Consider the following 19,835-nt stretch of genomic DNA (forward strand, 5'->3'; position numbering starts at 1 on the left):
ACTTTGTAACGTTGACACAATACATGGGCACCAGTGCGTTCTGTGCATAGTCAACCTGTATGATTTCCCGACAGCACAATTCCACTTTAATGAGGTGAAGATTCATTTGAAAATTTGTCCTTAGAGAAGCTGTTCATAACTCTAGTCGCCTTTCAAAATTCAATTTTCGGAACTCGGTCTTAACCGAAAAATGTCAGTATCCATGGCATAAATGACACAGTTCGCTAGCCATTAAGTATGCGTTACACTCAGCCATATGAGAAGAACTAACAAAGTGCTGAAGCCCTACATCCCTCGTCCGGTTTTTGCGCTTCCTAGTAAACAATATGCATCAGTAACTAGTCCGGCGGCTTGCTATCCTGAAGCCAGGGCCTTGGGCAGAAGATGCTTCCAAAGTATTAGCGCGTGAGACCAGGAATTCGGGACAGCGCCAGCCAGGACCGCTAAGACTAGAGGCCTATCACGTTCTTTTGATGATGATGATGACTATGATGATGATGATGATGATGATGATGATGATGATGATGATGATGATGATGATGTCCTGAGGCTGAATAGCACGTGCCCACGGCGGGTTTGGCCAGGGTGCATTGCTGACACAAATACACACATGGGTAAGGAGAGTTGTAACTGGATAATTTTGTGAAGACGACTCGCATTTGGATTATAAGGGTGGTAAAAAAAACGAAAATGAAAAACCTGTGAAATCACATTCTGGCATAAGAATCTACCCGATGCAGTTATATATCCCTGAATGAAATGGCACACAGGTTTCCAGGCATATCCCTTGGCGCTTGCCCCAAAGGAGAGGAGGATTGGAAGAGAGAGAGGAAGAATGTTCTGTTATGCGGCCTCTCGGTCCTTCTCTTTCTCTCTTACGGCACAGATGATGTCGAGGCGCTATTGTTGAATGTTCGAAGCCATGCGCCACGTGGTGGCAGTCGAGGGAAATAGAAGCGCTTTTCCCAACGCTTGGTAATGGCTGCGCATTTTGAGGCATTTCTTCGCTACCCTACAGGCCTCTGCTCAACCAGGAGACTGCATCTTCTTGCCATCTGTGAGCGAAGCGCTGTTTTTTCGCTCTCATCACATTATTAAGGCGCTCACATGGGTAAAGGAACATAATAATAAAAATAATAACAATTGGAATGGGGGGAAAGGAAATGGCGCAGTATCTGTCTCATATATCGTTGGACACCTGAACCGCGCCGTAAGGGATGGGATAAAGGAGGGAGTGAAAGAAGAAAGGAAGAAAGAGGTGTTGTAGTGAAGGGCTCCAGAATAATTTCAACCGCCTGGGAATCTTTAACGTGCATTGACATCGCACAGCACATGGGCGCCTTGCGTTTTGCCTCCATCCGCAGCCGCCGCGCTCGGGTTCGAAACCGGGAACTCCGGATCAGTAGGGTAAAGGAGCATAAAAACCAAATTTTAGTAGCATGTTTTCTTTGTAATGATGCGGGAGACATTAGTATATATGAACCACCACATGGTATTCGTCCACGCGCACGACTAAATTAATGATTAGTTTTCTTCTTTCTCTTTCGGTTTCAACAGCCGAACGATGGTTGTGACGTCAGCAGTCAAAACAGGTCACGTGAGGCATGAAAAAATTGCGATATCATCGCTGCTTCTTCATTCGTTGCCAATCCGGCTCTTGCGGCAGCCTTGCTTTACCACTGTCGTGGATTAAAATGACGATAAAGCGACTGCATCGCAGTTTATTTATGCTTCAAGGACATATACATACCTTTCGCGGCGTAACACCTGTTGGCTGTTAAAGTCAGAAACCAAATTGGCGGCAGAGAATAAAATAATCAAATATTTAATGGTCGCAAGGATATATCACGTGGTGATACCTGTGCAATTATCCCTAAGCAAAGAGGCAACCACGCATTTGGTGTTTTATCTTCTTTAATTAAGATTTGTCCACTGCATGTAAAGACACCGATTCGAAACCATGCGTAAGCGGCTCGAAAAGGTGTCATGTTATGGCTAGCACGTTGGTTCAGCAGTGATTCCTTGACTGACCCGAAAACGCAAATTATGTGTTACCCCACCCTCTTGCTCAACCCTACGGCAACAACCGAGAGAAAAAATTACAACAGTGTTTGTAGCTGTAATATCCCCTTTGCATTTCTCTGAGACGGCAGCGTCATTCAACTTCCATTACTGTTTTTTTAATGACAACAGAACATTTTCTTTACAAGCACATGCTCTATGTAACACCGGTTATGCGTTAAGTACTGCTACATCGACAGCTCTTGCTCAAGAAAAGGACAAGGTATGCTCTAAGGGGCTTCTGACCGCACAGGAACACCCCGTTATGTCATCGCAAAAAGCCAGTATCTCACCCGTAGAAAATAATTTTCGCTGAAAAACACAACTGCATACTGAAATAAACAACGAAAAAGATCCGCCGAGTTTATGAGAAATAAATGCCGAGAACGGTAACCCTTACACATAAACTTCGGGTTTTGCTCATAGATTCATTATTGCAGTAGAAAACGCCAAATAATTATTCGATGCAGGGACAAAACACAGCATGTAGTAGCTCAGAAAACCTACTCTTCCTGACTGCACCCTCCACACGACCCTCAAATACCTGCCGCATATGCAACGAAACGACAACTATGTCCTACGCCACCTTGAAAAAACATTTAAACCAAAGCTCAAAAAGCTGCAGCGCCTGTCGTCAACCACGCAGTTTCCTCCGAGGAGAAAAAAAAAACAAAGAAGTACTTCTGTGTAAGCGCGGCAGACGGCGTGCGTGAACGTAGCGCCCTCCCCGTTTTGAAAGGGGCGAAATCACTTCACTGTCGTTAGCTACGCATGCGAGCAACCAGGTTGTCGCATGTCGCAAAAACCGTCCTCTTCACGGGGATGCTACGCCACATAACCCGTAAATGTCAAGGCGAAGAAAACGTGAAGAAACAAAAAGAAATGCACTCTTTTTTCCTCTGCGTGTCATTGCGCGAGCAGAGCACGTGGGAATAGTCCTCACGATATAAAACAGAGCTGCAAAGGACGGGGCACCACCAAACAACGCTGCGCGCAGCCTCGCCGTCTGGATAATACAGCTGCTTTCTGTGTGTAAAGTGCACCAAGCGTATTAGTTGTTAAGAAAGTCAAAATGTTCGGACAGGTAGGCCGTTTCATTTTTATATACTCGCAAAAAAATGCTGCTGATATCCCCGATATAGTCATTTGCACACAGGGGGGATCTGCTACAGCTTCCAGGTAGCACGAGGTATATGCACAATATAACTTTCGCATGCTGAGCCCACAAGCTAGAAGTGTTAAAACTAACGCACACTGTCAAAATAACAGGATGTCTTTGCATTCGCTCAACGCTGCCTAAACAACTCAATAATCCCTCTATGTTCGTGTGTGTCTAGTGATGTAAGGAGGGAGGGGGGAGGGCGCTCGTTTACACATGCCTTCTATTAGCCGACCGCATCATGGGTTTAAGAGATCCTCCACAGTAAGTACAAGGGCTCTAAGCTATGATAAACTCCCGGACCCGAACCACACCGCCAGAGTTGTGGAAGATGGAGATATTGGATGCTACGAAGCCAGGACGAATCCCCCAGTAGTTTTTCTTTTATTATCTATTCCATAAAGATCCTCCTCAGAGAGCTGTCGTTTTTCGCATAAATACCATTGCAGAATCAGCAGCGGCTTTCTCTCTCCGTTGACATTTATTCGCCAGAGTTATTTTAGCGAATACAGCGCCCTGATCTCTCTTCTTCGTCCTTTGCAGTGTCGTCTTTGTGTGGGCTAAAAGGAACTAATATTACTGAAACACTTTTTGTCCTCTTTTAACGCGAGAATAAATCCACATTTCAACAACGTATTTCTTCTCACAGATTAAAATCCTGCTCTTCTGGCTTGTTGCCGGCGCGCACGCCCTACTTCACCACCAAGCCCCAACTCCGTACCAGAACCCTGGATACGGTGGATACACCGCGTCAGCGCCTGGTGCCCCTTACAGGGGATACGATGCCTACGCCTTGGTACGTGACAAACACACCGTGGGATTCCACAAGTGCTCGAATTCTCTTAGCAGCCATAGTAAAAAAGAAAACTTCTACCAATCAAGTTAGCTCCAGAAGTGATTTGTTGCTCTGAGTATTCAGTTCACAAATACTTGTGCTCCATTGTGGTTTTTTAGCATAGGCCACACTGAAGAGCTTCTGCAACGGCGCGAGTTATCACCGAACAATAAAAGGTAACTGTGCACAGCTGTCTACCTCTAAATCGGCATTAAATCTCATATCTTAGCGGAGACCGTAGTTCTCAACCTACGTGCTGACAATCGTATTTGCACTAAATATCCAGAAGATTTTTCTAACCATCCCGACAGTGCACCAAAGTGAAATTCGCAGCTAACCTGATTCAATACTTTTCAGAGCAGCCGCCGCGGTGGCTGAGTGGTTACGGCACTCGGATGCTGGCCCGAAAGACGCGGGTTCGATCCCGGTTGCGGCGGTCAAATTTCTATGGCGACGAAGTTCTAGAGGCCCGTGTACTGTGCGATGTCAGCGCACGTTAAAGAACCCCAGGTGGTCGAAATTTCCGGAGCCTTTCACTACGATGTCCCTCATAGCCTGAGTCGATTTGGGACGTTAAACCCCGATAAAACCAAAACCAAACTTTCCAAAGCTCTTTTATACCTCCTTTAGTAAATGTTAGTACTTTCGAAAGCATAAAAATACCTACAAATTGGTACTCTCAGTGAATTTATGTCAGGTAACATCGGCGAAGAGCTGCTACAACTAAACACTGAAGGTCGAGCAGTTTGACACAACCGCTGGACGCAGGTTAGTCGTTATAAGTTGCTCGGCATCACTAGCTTCTATTTTCTGCGTGTTTTTTCTTTCTCACCAAAAATCAAAGCAATCTACAGTTTTGCAAGCCTGCAGTTTTGGGGAGTTTCATAGTTTGCTTTGCTCAGGCAACCAAAAGTAAACTCGGTGCTACGCACACCGCTTTCCGATCGTTGTAAAATTTTTTTCCCGAGTAAAATTAAAATTCGGAAATGAGGGCGAGCGCACTTCTACAGTCACAGAAAGAGCCGTCCAATATGCACTCTTTCCACGCAGCCACCTCAGCCGTACAGCTTCGGCTACGACAACGTGGACGAGTACGGCACCCGCCTGTTCCACCGCGAGCAGGGTGATGCCAACAACGCCAAGACCGGCTCGTACGGCTACAGAGACGCGTACGGCCTTTATCGCCGGGTGAACTACATTGCAGACGCAAACGGATTCCGAGCCACGGTGGACACAAACGAGCCAGGAACAACACCGGGTGCCAGCGCCGACGTGGTCTTCAACGCCGCACCGGTTGTCCCGCCGACCCCTGGGGAAGCCGCAGGTGCAACGGCTGGAGTAGCTCCATTTGGCTACGGTGCTAGGGGTGCCGCGCCAAACTACAGCAGCACTTACAACGGATACGGTAGATACGGAAACGCCCCATACGGTGGCAATGTTGGCGCCTATGGATACGGTGGCTACGGTGGCTACGGTTCCTACGGCTCCGCTTCCAGTGGGCCCGCCCTGGGTGGATATGCCTACGGGGGATATGCTCCCTATGGCCAAGGTGCCGCTGGCTATGGTGCTGGCCGCTACACACCAGGTGGCTACGGGGCTGCCGCTGGATGGGCTGCCGGTCAATACGGGTACCGTCGTCGATAGTAAACACTGCCGTAAAATTTTAAAAGTACCTTGTCTATAGAAGCGAATGAGTGGCGCTAAAACATTTATACCTTTCATTTCATTTTTGTTTTTAGTGTACTACTGTACTGCATTGTCCCAATTGCCCAGTTCGCTTTGATAGTGCAAAAGGCCTGCTTTCACCACTTCTCTCATTTGACCAGCGCGTATGAAATCGGTGTAAGGTATTCGCCCGCCGTGTATTCGCAAAAGGATTTTCGAATAAATGAATATTTTTGCAATGCTGTATGTGTTACCCAAGTGAATTCCAAAGCCTTCCTGGTCACTGTATTATATTTATTTTATTGTATCTGCTTGACAAGCTCGGAATGATTATACTTAAAGTGTTAGCAAAAGCACACTTGAGGCAATAGTGAATTCTCTTTGGCCCGTAATGCCTGGTTTTAGTACTCCTCTCTTTTGCTCACTAAAGATTCTGGGAACGGCTTGACAGAATGATAGCTCGATAACTATTACAAAACAAGACGTTCTCTATAATAAAGCCCAGCAAGAAGCCAGTACGACCAACAGGACTACACAGGCGAAAAAAGGACTCTTCGTTTCCACTTTTTGTGGCATCATTTCCTACGCCAGTTCCGAAACCATATTCGGTAAAACTTCGGCGACTACACTGATCTCTGAAGACCCCACGTCGAATTCTTGTTGTTCCTACACGCCTAATGCATGCTATGAAATATATGTTTAACATTGACCATTGCACTGCCACGACCCCATTTCTCTCAGTTGCAGCTGCGTGGTGGCCGACGAAGCGGCGGTGGCGGCGTTCGTCCCAGTCACAAGCCCCAGCATTCTGTGTACAACCGCTTAACGCGATTCGAAAGTGGTCTCTCTAGTGTTGACTAACGAGGATGAAATTACTCTAACGTGGCTAATTTCGCAAGAAAGCTGCCGCGGTGGCTCAGTGGTTATGGCGCTCGGCTGCTGACGCGAAAGACACAGTTTCAATCTCGGTAGAGGCGGTCGCATTTCGATAGAGGCGAAGTGCTAGAGACCCGTGTTCTGTGCGGTGTCAGTGCACGTTAAAGAACCAGACGTGGTCGAAATTTCCTGAGCCTCTCACTACGGCGCACCTCATAGCCTGAGTCGCTTTGAGACGTTAAACCCCCATAAGCCATAAACCATTAACCAGTTTCGCAGGAATGAACTGCTACGAACACATGAGCTTAGCTAGCCGAAGAATTCTTCTATCCTGCTCCGTAATGCAACTGAGCGCCAGGCAAGGATAAATTTCTATGTCTGTTTCAGCCGGAACGAACGCGTTAACCTTCCAATCGCCCGAGACTACGTGCTCGCACCATCCCCACTTCCGCACATGGGGAGCATTGGTTACGTCGGTCGCCACAGAAAAAAAAGCGGCGAAGAAAGATGAGTGCGCTGATACTGGCGAAGAAATACTAAAGAAAGGGAAGTGACTAATGGCGGGCGCTCTCCCACACTCGAGTGCTGCAATCGCCATCTATGGGCTGTCCTAGAGAGAGAGAGAGAACAAATATTTTTTTTTTTTTTGCAAAAAGGAGACCGGTGCGGATTGTGGGTGGGGTCCTCAGTCCAAAACTCCAGTGCCTTCCGCCGACGCTTTGGTGATGGAAAATGGTGCCTCCTGGTCTTCTAGAGTGCCGCTGGCCAGCGTCACCTCCCACTGCTCAAGATCCCCGTTGTGCGACTTTAAGTTGTTGAGTTTAGCTGAGCATATTCAGGTAATGTGACAATATCGGCACACCGAGGACATGCATCTCTGTATAATGTTGGGTTGATGCGGTGTGGGACAGAGATTAGAGAAATTGAATGTTTGCATGTGTTATACGTGGCAGGAGTTTGCCAGGGAAAGAGTCTTATCTGGCGGGTGGTGTATAGAGACGCGTTTTCAGGCGGAGGGTCTCTAGGCGGGTTGAAAAATAGTTTCAGAGGGGGCAGAGTGTAGAGCCAGTGTGCCCGGCTCGGTTGGTGTAATCTCGCGCTAGGGCATCTTCCCTAATGTTGCCATCGAGACCTGCATGTCCTGGGACCCAGGTGACCTATAGAATATGCTAGGCCATCCTGCCATGCATTTTATTCTTACAACTACACTAGACAGCGAGACAGTCTCTGTATATTTACTGCAACTGCATTAGACTTCACGTCATTTCTTGTCCTGTGTTTGTCATGAAAGTGGCTGATTGGTTGATGGGGCCATGGCGTCACAAGGTCAACGTGATTACAACGCAAAAATTAAAACTGAGAAACACGAGGCGAGGGCCCAAGCGGGGAAGGCGAGACAAGCAATTTGAAATAAGGTCTCAACGGCCACAGTGGCCCCCACGTCTATGCGGAGACGTTCATCGTTCTGTTTAGACCTGCGTCGGAAAGGTTCAGTTGGCATGGTTTATGGTGGCTTAACGTCCCAAAGCGACTCAGGCTATGAGGAACGCCGTAGTGAAGGTCTCCGGAGATTTCGACCCTCTGGAGTTATTTAACGTGTACTGACATCGCACAGTGCACGGGCCTCCCGGATTTCGCCTACGTCGGAAATCGACCGCCGCAGCCGGGATCGAACCCGCGTCTTTTGGGACAGCAGCCGAGCGCCATAACGACTCAGCCACCGCCCAGTTGGCATGCATACGCAACTTACTATAGGTGTCTCTACAGACGCAACGAGTACAGGCTCGTTCGCAAGTACTTCGACAGCAGCGCTTCTAATGCTGCGTCACCATGGGAACTAGAATTAAAATTTCTTCCAAAGGCACAGGTAATTGAACCCAGGACTTTCAGATTATGAGCCCAGCCCGCAACCCGTAGGCCAAAAAACGATTTTTTTTCCTCTGTCTCCAAACATTCTATTTAATGCACTAAAATTATGTTTTGTTTAGATGAAAAATTTTCAAAGATTTTAAGAAACGCAAAGAAAGACATCTTAAAAGGACATACCAACAGAACACCATACAGGAGGTAAGGCTGAGCACATCACCAAGAGGGAGTGCCACTCCGGTTTAATATCGGTCTGTTCATACACTTCCCTTAGATGAACAACCTGGAAGCAATGAGATTTCGTCGAAACAACTAATTCACAGCTCCGGTTCATCATATTAGTTTTCAATCATCTCGGTAGTAGAATAAAAACATAGCATATTAAGAAGATAATCAACGTATTGCACTCCGGTGAGCTATCGTATGGTATAAGAAGTCAAATAAATTTCTTTTTTGAAGATTCGTTGCAAGACATTACAGTACAGAATTGCGCCCTTACAACTGGTGCATCATTGTTCCATTGTTTCCGGAACATCAAAGATGCGGCAGTTCACAAAAGGCATAACAATGCCCTTTTTCTGAAACTTAGTCTTCACAAAGAGTGCTTTCGTATGTAAACTGTACAAGAAAGTCTTAGTGCAAAGTGAAAGTAACACTTTTGCGCCCGCGTAAAGACATCGTGTCCTAGAAATCCAAGGTACGTTGAACGGTAAATAGGAGGAGAGGAGTGTATCGAAAGCAAGTCTTTGTGCAAGCGTTTTCGCGGCACTGAAATTAAGAACTTTGTTGAAAAACGAACTGCCAGAAAGCGCACCGCAAGATATACCACATGCATGAACCGCACTAAACAAGGACGTTGAAAGGAGTTAGGAGATGCAACCAGTGTGGGCCAAGCATTAACTAAATTTGTCTCAATGAACGCCTGAAGTATCGCGTGATCAGGGTATCGAAACAACATAAAGCGGGTAACAATCTTCCGCACATAAAGATGGACTAAACCTAGTCCACCCGCACTGACAGGTCTCAAAAGGTCACATCACATGGGCTCTATGGAAGAACTCCATTCAAATGTGGCGGAATTTTGGTGGAAGCGATAACTAAATATCCTGGCGCAGCGAGTAATCTGCAAAGCATAATAAATTTTCGTTCCTAGAGAAAAAGTTACAGAAGATAGCATTGCCAAATATTGACAGACTATGTGGGACATGTGTACGAGAACAGGGCTGTATAGCCAATACGCGATCTTTCCAATAGTTTACATTTCGCCTACACGCGCTTAATGGTATGCCAAGGCACTTGCGTGGTATGCAAATCCATTCCAGTGTAGCATATTCATCTGGTGTATTCATATTCAGCACATTCAGCATATGCAGCCACAATCCAAATCAGAGAACGCAACTGTTGGAACGGCTCATCAGGCCGCCTGAAACTGCGCCAAATTGCTCAGCTAAGCAAACAACTTCATCGACGCCTCGTTGCTTTTTTGTGAACAAAGGTGAACGTAGTATATGTGTGGCCTTGCGCGTGGATGTAAAAGAGGAGGTGTGTCCTTACAAAAGTAAATAAAACAAACAAAAGTAAACAAAAAAACGAAAGAAAAGACACATAAAAAGACAATTCCTTCGCATTCAAAGCACGTAAGAAACGCTAAGTGCGGTCCGTAATTTTTTAATTGCTCTTGAGAGGTTGATTGCCGCATCCCCACTTCTTTCCAAGTAACGCCTCAAAAGACGGGTATAACTTTGTCACGTGCTCAATTAGTCACCACATGTCCAGATTTTTCGGACAAAAATAACAGATCGAGAGCTAGTTGGTTGTTCATCACAATGAAAACAGCGCTAACTTCACAAAGGACGCAGAAAGGGAAGACGAGACACAGACGCTCAGCTGCTCAGACAGCCTGGTTCGGTGTATCATAGGTGCAATGTGTGGGTACTATGAGGCTTAAATTTATTTTCAGACCTTTACAAAATCAGTATTTACACGAATATTTGTTAATTGTTCTGTTACCATGGCTCTGCGTCGCCGCATATACATGTCTTTATTTTTATTCAGCGCTAGGCTTCTGAAGGAAATTTTTCGGCTCCTTGGGTGTAATGGTCGGAAGTTGAGAATATAATGCTTCATTTATATTTGTTTTTGTGTTGCTTTCGTGCTTAATAATATAGGATGTTTTTGAGGTAATCTCGAAAGCCCGAGAACCCAAGATGAAAATGCCCGTTTGGTTAAAGTGGTGCGCCACGATTTCCACGAGGATCTTTTTTGCTAGAATACAACATTAGCGAATTATTTGCGGATTATTTTCTTGCCATACACCACTTGTAGCGATTTTCAAAGGCGGGACTGAGGCATTAGGCGTAACTGTCATACCCTTTGAAGAGTTCGAGCTAAGTTCAAAGATCACTGCAAGTACTTCAGCCAAAATTATAGTCAGCGGCTCTAAGGTGGCGGTGATGAACTTTGCCAGAGGCAGAATTTCTCCCAAGGCGAACAGAATCCTGCAGACCTGCAGAGATAGCAGGAAAATTGAAATAATCTGGGCACCTGCGCACGCCTCCCTCGCTGGGAACGAGGCGGCCCACGAATTAGCTGGAGGACTTACTTTCCGAGCTGGTGGGCTAGCCGAAGGCTTCACGGGGCGGGACCGCTTAGTGTGTTACAGAGAGATCACACAACACTACAGACTAGGGCGGGTTAAATATCCTCCGGCTGATATATCCTTAAACAAGAGCCTGGCCTCCACTTGGCGTCGCCTGCAAACCAACTCGTTTCCAAGCCCGGTGTCGTGCAGCCTCTACTACCCGGGTCAGTACTCCAGCCAGTGTAAGCTATGTAAAGCCAGGGCTGATCTTAATCACATTCTGTGGGAATGCCCACAGGCTCCCTCTGAGGGAAGCATAAAGTCTTTAAAACAATGGGAGACCTTATTACTCAGATCCGATCCGGAGATTCAACTGAAGACCGTCCGACTGGCCGAAACCGCCGCTAGGGTCCAAGGACTACTGGCCGTCGTCTAGGTGGGAAGGCTTAAAACCTTCCTTACATCTGTTGGACAAATAAAGTTTTACAATCCATTCCAATCAAAGATCACACAAGTAATAACCACTTTTTAATTTCTTGAACACAAGAAGTTTTCCTGTCAATACCAACACGGATTCAAAAACGCGTGTCTACAGAGACACGGTCTATAGAGCCTTTCTTGATATATCGTTAGCTCTAGGTGCAAGAGAGTGCGTTGACGTTGCTTGCGCCAACGTCGTAAAGGCTCGAGATAAGTAACCACAGAATTACTTTATTCACTTTTCAAATTACAACACGCACGGATTTGTTACACCCGTCTGACACGCTTGAAGGCCTGTAATTCTCAAGCATAGGCAGGTTGTGGGTGTACAAACTGACCGGCTCACTAGAACTAATTCCCGATGTTCCAGGACGACTTATTTTAGCCCCTTTATTGTTATTAGCCTATACTGCTTTCATGGCCAATGTTGTTGAGTTTCTTGCGGAAACGAAGCTATCTGGTCACGGCAGTTGAAATGGCAACATCGCTCACTGACGAAATCCAAATCGCAGAGTACTTCATTCTTTGTAGTTGAGGTGCGAAAAACTGGGAAGATAAATCTTCACTGCTTCGTTTTCTTCATGAAATACAAAACAGTATATTTATCTTCTAATGGTGCGCCTGAATTGCTAGTACGAGCGTTTGTTGCTAGCAAAACTGGTGAAAAATTTATAGCACGTTACATTCGTTCCGTTCTTTTCTCTAAACCCTTCATGATTTTTTTTTACTCGTGTATTTTGTACTATGTCTCATCAAATATTTCTCTCTGTGCATATTTATTTTGCTGTTTGTCTGTTTGATCAATTTTAGGTATGTGCCTTGTACCTGTGACGTGCATGAATTCATCACTAGTCATAATTATATTGTATTATTGTCGACCTGCACGCATTCGTCTGGCTTCTCAAGTGTATAAAAGCGTCTTGATTTATATGCATTAGTCTTTTGTGCAAGCCTGGTATGCGGGGGCCGACGTCCCGTGAGGTGTTATTATAAGCCTTTAGCTTCTCCGCCTCTGCCTCTCACCCATCCCCCCATCCCCAAATTCGCTCTGAGAAAGCAGTACAAAACAATGGTAATAGTAAAACATAAGAACGAATTGTCTTTTGCGCGTCGAAGTAACAAAATGATGGGCTGCTTTTATCTGGCATCGAAAATGACACTCAATTCTTCCCTGCAGACTAGGGAATGGAAAGAGGTGCAGTTATGACATACATGACGGAAGCCAACAGTCTCCGAAACCAAGAAGCAGAGGGGATTTTGTTTTATTTTTCGTGGTTTTTATGAATGGCAGGTTAATGGAAGCAGAAGTAAAGACAAATACACGCAGCCGTTGGGATCCGAACCAACGACCTCCGAATTTCGCGTCTGGTACTCTACCAACTAAAGTACGTCCTGTATTACCGCGAGTGCCACGTAGGAACGTTGTCGAATAGTGAGGGCGGAAGCGGTGCACCAATACAAGCCGTACTACATCCGCCGCTATGGACGAGGGTGGCGCTGGTGAACACTCTCAAGGTTAGGTTGCACTTCACATAAACACCCTCGAAAGCAGAAGATTAGACAGCCGTCGCCGTGACTCAGTTGGTAGAGCACCGGACGCGATATTTGGAGGTCCTGGGCTCAGGTCCCACCAGCGGTATGTGGCTGTTTTTCTTCCGCTTTTACTAATTTCCCATTAACGAAAGACTACAAAAAATTTAAAAGAAAGGACAACTCCTTAGCTCTTTGGTTTAGGTGACTGTTGTCTTTCCTTACGTAGGTATAACAACCTGGATACGTTAAAATATACAGGAAATCAATAAAACAAAATAAACGGCACATGTACCTCGATATTGTGGGTTTGACAGCCCCTCAAAAGCTGTTCATCTTCCCAAAAAGCACGCAGTTAAGCACGCGAAATTAATTTCTGATATTTCATCAATACCTTCACTTTACACTAACTTTAGGAGCAGTTCCCGTCAAAATGTTTTAAAGGGGAAATTACTTTTCAGGTGTGTCTGATAAATATACGGTTTCTTCAATATACGAAGATTCTTTGCTCATATATTGCTGATATATTGTAAACATGCAGAAAAAAAAACTTTTTTTTCAAACAGTCCGTGGGCAAATAAGGACAATACATTCGTGCCTCGTGAATACAGACACTTTAGTTCCGGAGCAGAGCTTTTCATAAAGCGAGTGGTCTGTAATAATGAATCGTGAAAGCAAAACGCTAACAAAAACAAATTTATGAACTATTATTTCAGATTAAAGGTACACGGATAAACTGAAGTTGATCTGTATCGATAGGGTGCTGCGTTCTAATCATAAATCGGTCATTTGCACAGAAAACGGAGCGTTTATCAGTTAGAAACACCACAAACAAAAAATAAGTATCACCATCATCAGCGGATTTGGAAAATAACATGCATGCATCGACACTGATTTTTGGGAAAGGATCCAAGAGGCTAATTTACACTGCCTTTTACTTCGATACGGCAGCAATTTGTCATTTCCGGTATGGACATAACGAGGTTTAATCTAGCGGCAGGAGTATATCTAAATTTATTTTTTATCAACGATAAATGCGACTCTTCCTGCCTGATAAACGTCAACATGTTCAGAAGGTGCCGGAGAATCAACTTTTTCTGAGAACAATAATTGGAAATATCTGTAATAAGTGTCTGTTTATGGTTTGCTGTTGTGCATAGCAACAGTTAGTGATTAAAAAAATAGGCAATATTGCGGGTTCCAAGTGCATTATGTCGGTCGTCATCAAGCTTAAAAATGAAACAGCGGAGTTTAGAACTCTTACGGGCCCGTCAGGCGCTTGATGGCGTCTGACGGTGTCATAACTTATTTCTTACAGTGTATTCTTCCATCACGCAAATCGGCTGCATATAACTGTACCCAGTCCGTTGATAGCTGCTGAAAGCGTCTTTCAGTGTATCAGAGGCAGCTAAGGAGCTTCTTCCAATGACATTCATGTAATACTGCAAATGTAAAAGCTCATCGACTGTGTACATCACCGGTGCAATGCAAGAAACTCCAAAACAGAAAAAATGACCCTCACTAACCCATTTGCGCTTTCTCACTTCCTTCAGCTGCTGTTGTGCACTCAAAGCAGTGCAGATGTACTTTTTTTTATAACCTGACTATTGTGCGGGTCACTGTTCTATACATGGGCATCAGTGCGTTCTGTGCATAGTCAACCTGTCCAAATTCCCGAGAGCGCATTTTCACTATAATGAGGTGAAGATTCATTGGACAATTTGTCCTTAGAGATGCTGTTCATAACTCTAGTCGCCCTTCAAAATTCTGTTTTCGAAACTCGGTCTTAACCGAAAAATGTCAGTATCCATGGCATAAATGACACAGTTCGCTAGCCATTGAGTATGCGTTACACTCAGCCATATGAGAAAAACTAACAAAGTGCTGAAGCCAAGGCCTTTGGCAGAAGATGCTTCCACTGTATTAGCGCCTATGACCTTAATTTCGGGACAGCGCCAGCCAGGACCGCTAAGCCTAGAGACCTATCACGTTCTTTTGGTGATGATGACGATGATGATGATGATGATGATGATGATGATGATGATGATGATGATGATGATGATGATGTCCTCAGTCTGAATGGCACGAACCCATGGCGGGGATTGGCCAGGGTGCATTGCTGACCCAAACGCAAAAATGGGTAAGGAGCGGAGTAATTGGGTAATTTTGTGAAGAAGACTTAATTGGGATTATGAAGGTGATAAAAAGGAGAATGAAAAAGCTGTGAATTCAAATTTTAGCTTAAGACTCTACCCCATGCAATTATATATCCGTGAATAAAATAACACGCAGGTTTCCAAGCATATCCCTTGGCGCTTGCCCCAAAGGAGAGGAGGATCGGAAGAGAGAGAGGAAGGACGTTCTCTTATGCAGCCGCTCGGTCCTCCACTTCCTTGCTTACGGGGCAGATGATGTGGAGGCGCTATTTTTGAATGTTCGAAGCCATGCGCCACGTGGTGGCAGTCGAGGGAAACAGAAGCGCTTTTCCCAACGCTTGGTAATGGTTCCGCATTTTGAGGCATTTCTTCGCTACCCTACAGGCCTCTCCTAAACCGGAAGACTGCGTCTTCTTGCCGTGTGCGAGCGAAGCGCTGTTTTTTCACTCTCATCACCTTCTTAAGGCGCTCAGGTGGGTAAAAGAGCATAAGAACCAAATTTTAATAGCATCTTTTCTTCTTTGTAATGATGATTAGGAGCTAAGGATATATGAACCACCACATGGTACTCGTCCACGCGTATGAATCAATAATTAATTAGATTTTTTTCTTTCTTTCTCTTTCGGTTTCAACAGGCCAACGATGGCTGTAACGTCAGCAGTCAGAATGGGTCACGTGAGGCATGAAAAAATAGCGATATTATCGCTCGTTCTTCATTCGTTGCCAATCGAGCTCATGGGGCAGACTTGTTTTAGCCCTGTCTTGAATTAAAATGACGAATCAGGGACTGCATCGCAGTTTATTCATGCTTTAAGAGACATACAGACGTTTGGCGGCATAGCCCCTGTTCGGCTGTTAAAATCAGAACCCGAATCGGCGGCACAAAATAAATTAATCAATTACTTAACGGTCGTAGTGCGATATCACGTTGTGATACCTAAGCAATAATGCGTAAGAAAAGACAAACCCAATCATTGGGTGTTTTCACTTCTTTAATTACGATGTTTCCACTGCATGTAAAGACACTGATGCGAAACCATGCGTAACCGGCTCGAAAAGGTTTCATGTTATGGCTAACGCGTTGGTTCAGCAGTGATTCCTTGACTGACCCGAAAACGCAGATTATGTGTTACCCCGCCCACTTTTTCAACCCACGCCAAAAACCGAGCGAAGAAATGACAAAATAGTTTTTAAATGTAATATCCCCTTTGCATTTTCCTGGGACGGCTGCGTCATTTAACTTCTATTACTGTTTTGTTAATGGCAACAGAACATTTTTTTTACAAGCACATGCTCTATGTAACAACGTTTATGCGTTAAGTATTGCTAAATCGACAACTATGATCAAGAAAAGGAAAAGGTACACTCTAAGTGACTTCTGAACGCACAGGAACACCCGGTTATGTCACCAGAAAAAGCCAGTAATTCACCAGAAGAAAATAATATTTATTTAAAAACACAGAAAACTGAATACTGACATAAACACCGAAAAATCCGCCGAATTTATGAGAAATAAATGCCGAGAATGCTAACCCTTACACATAACTTAGGGTTTTGCTCATAAATTCATTATTACAGTACAAAACGCTAAATAATTAATCGATGCAGGGAAAAACCACAGCAAGTAGTAGCTCAGAAAACCTACTCTTCATGACTGCACAATCCATCCGACCCTCAAATACCTGCCGCAAAAGCAACGAAACAACAACTACGTTCTATGCCACCTTGAAAAAAACATTTAAACCAAAGCTCAAGGAGCTACAGCGCCCGTCGTCAACCACACAGTATCCTCCGAGGAGAAAAAAAAACAAAGAAGTACTTATGTGTAAGCGCGGAAGACGGTGTGCTTGAACGTAGCGCCCTCCCCGTTTTGAAAGGGGCGAAATCACTTCACTGTCGTTAGCTACGCATGCGAGCAACCAGGTTGTCGCATGTCGCAAAAACTGTCCTCTTCACGGGGATGCTACGCCACATAACCCGCAAATGTCAAGGTGAAGAAAACGTGAAGAAACAAAAAAGAAATGCACTCTTTTTTCCTCTGCGCGTCATTGCGCGAGCAGAACACGTGGGACTAGTCATCATGATATAAAACCGAGATGCAAAGGACAGGGCGCCACTAAACAACGCAGCGCACAGCCTCGTCGTCTGGATAATACAGCTGCTTTCTGTGTGTAAAGTGCACCAAGCGTATTAGTTGTTAAGAAAGTCAAAATGTTCGAGCAGGTAAGTCGTTTCACGTTTATATACTCGCAAAAGAATGCTGCTGATATCTCTGATAGTCATTTACACACAGGGGAGATCTATAGCTTCCATGTCGTACGAGGTATATGCACAATATGACTTTCGCAAGCCTGAGCCTAAAAGCTAGAAGTGTTAAAACTAACGCGCACTGTCAAAATAACAGGATATGTCTTTGCGTTCTCTCAACGCTGCCTAAACAACTCAATAATCCCTCTATGTTTGTGTGTGAGTAGTTACGGAAGGGGGGGGGGGGGCGCTCGTTTGCACAAACCTTTATTAGCCGATCACATCAAGGGTTTAAGAGATCCTCCAGAGTAAGTACTAGGGCCTAAGGTATTATAACCTACCGGACGCGAACCGCACCGCCAGAGTTGTGGAAGATGGGGATATTGGTTGCTACGAAGCCAGGACGAATCCCCCAGAACCGCACCGCCAGAGTTGTGGAAGTGGAGATATTGGTTGCTACGAAGCCAGAACGAATACCCCAGTATTTTATGTTTACTATCTATTCTATAAAGATCCTCCTCAGAGAGCTGTCGTTTTTCGCATGGAATACCATTGCAGAATAAGCAGCGGCTTTCTCTCTCCGTTGATATTTATTCGCCAGAGTTATTTTTGGCGAATACATCGCCCTGTTCTGTCTTCTTCGTCCTTTGCAGTGTCGTCTTTGTGTGCGCTAAAAGGAACTAATATTATTGGAAGACTTTTTGTCCTCTTATAACGCGAAAATATAGCCTCATGTCAACAACGTATTTCTTCTCACAGATTAAAATCCTGCTCTTCTGGCTTGTTGCCGGCACGCACGCCCTACTTCACCACCAAGCCCCAACTCCGTACCAGAATCCTGGATACGGTGGATACACCGCGTCAGCGCCTGGTGCCCCTTACAGGGGATACGATGCCTACGCCTCGGTACGTGACAAACGCACCGTGGGATTCCACTAGTGCTCGAATTCTCTTAGTAGCCATAGTAAAAAGAAAACTTATACCAATCAAATTAGCTCCAGAAGTTATTTGTTGCTCTGAGTATTCAGTTCACAAATACCTGTGCTCTATTGTGGTTTTTAGCATAGACCACACTGAAGAGCTTCTGCAACGACGCGAGTTTTCATCGAACAATATTAGGTAACTGTGCACAGCTGTCTACCTCTAAATCAGCATTAAGTCTCATATCTTAGCGGAAATCGTAGTTATCAACCTAAGTGCTGACAATCGTATTTGACTAAATATCCAGATTTTTCTAACCATCCCGACAGTGCAACAAAGTGAACTTCGCAGCTAACCTTATTCAATACTTTCCAGAGCTCTTTTATACCTCCTTTAGTAAAGGTTAATATTTCGAAAGCATAAAAATACCTACAAATTGGTACTCTCCGTGAATTTATGTCAGGTAACATCGGCGAAGAGCTGTCACAACTAACCACCGAAGGTGGAGCAGTTTGACGCTACCGCTGGACGCAGGTTAGTCGTTTTAAGTTGCTCAGCATCTCTAGCTTCTATTTTCTGCGCGTTTTTCTTTCTCACCAACAATCAGGCATTCTACAATTTTGCAAGCCTGCAGTTTTAGGGAGTTTCTTAGTTTGGTCAGGCACCCAAAAGTAAGCTCGGTGCTACGCACGCCGCTTTCCGATCGTTGTAAAATTTTATCCCCGAGAAAAATTCGGCTATGAGGGCGAGCGCACTTTTACAATCACAGAAAGAGCCGTCCAATATGCACTCTTTCCACGCAGCCACCTCAGCCGTACAGCTTCGGCTACGACAACGTGGACGAGTACGGCAACCGCCTATTCCACAGCGAGCAGGGTGATGCCAACAACGCCAAGACCGGCTCGTACGGCTACAGAGACGCGTACGGCCTTTATCGCCGGGTGAACTACATTGCAGACGCAAACGGATTCCGAGCCACCGTGGACACAAACGAGCCAGGAACAGCACCGGGTGCCAGCGCCGACGTGGTCTTCAACGCCGCACCGGTTGTCCCGCCGACCCCTGGGGGAGCCGCAGGTGCAACGGCTGGAGTAGCTCCATTTGGCTACGGTGCTAGGGGTGCAGCGCCAAACTACCGCAGCACTTACAACGGATACGGTAGATACGGAAACGCCCCATACGGTGGCAATGTTGGCGCCTATGGATACGGTGGCTACGGTGGCTACGGTTCCTACGGCTCCGCTTCCAGTGGGCCCGCCCTGTGTGGATATGCCTACGGGGGATATGCTCCCTATGGCCAAGGTGCCGCTGGCTATGCTGCTGGCCGCTACACACCAGGTGGCTACGGGGCTGCCGCTGGATGGGCTGCCGGTCAATACGGGTACCGTCGTCGATAGTAAACACTGCCGTAAAATTTTAAAAGTACCTTGTCTATAGAAGCGAATGAGTGGCGCTAAA

The 19,835-nt window shown here is 45.5% G+C and overlaps 1 protein-coding gene across 1 annotated transcript; it reads left to right on the forward strand.

Moving 5' to 3' along the window:
- The first annotated feature begins 3,133 nt into the window (after nucleotides 1-3,133).
- Nucleotides 3,134-5,699, forward strand: LOC144124036 (uncharacterized). The gene is made up of 3 exons (XM_077656713.1): nucleotides 3,134-3,145; nucleotides 3,870-4,016; nucleotides 5,106-5,699. The coding sequence occupies exons 1-3, from the start codon at nucleotides 3,134-3,136 to the stop codon at nucleotides 5,697-5,699; spliced, it is 753 nt and encodes a 250-aa protein (XP_077512839.1).
- The last annotated feature ends 14,136 nt before the right edge of the window (nucleotides 5,700-19,835 follow it).

This window comes from Amblyomma americanum, chromosome 3, assembly GCF_052857255.1.
Source record: "Amblyomma americanum isolate KBUSLIRL-KWMA chromosome 3, ASM5285725v1, whole genome shotgun sequence".
NCBI classification, from domain to species: Eukaryota; Metazoa; Arthropoda; class Arachnida; order Ixodida; family Ixodidae; genus Amblyomma; species Amblyomma americanum.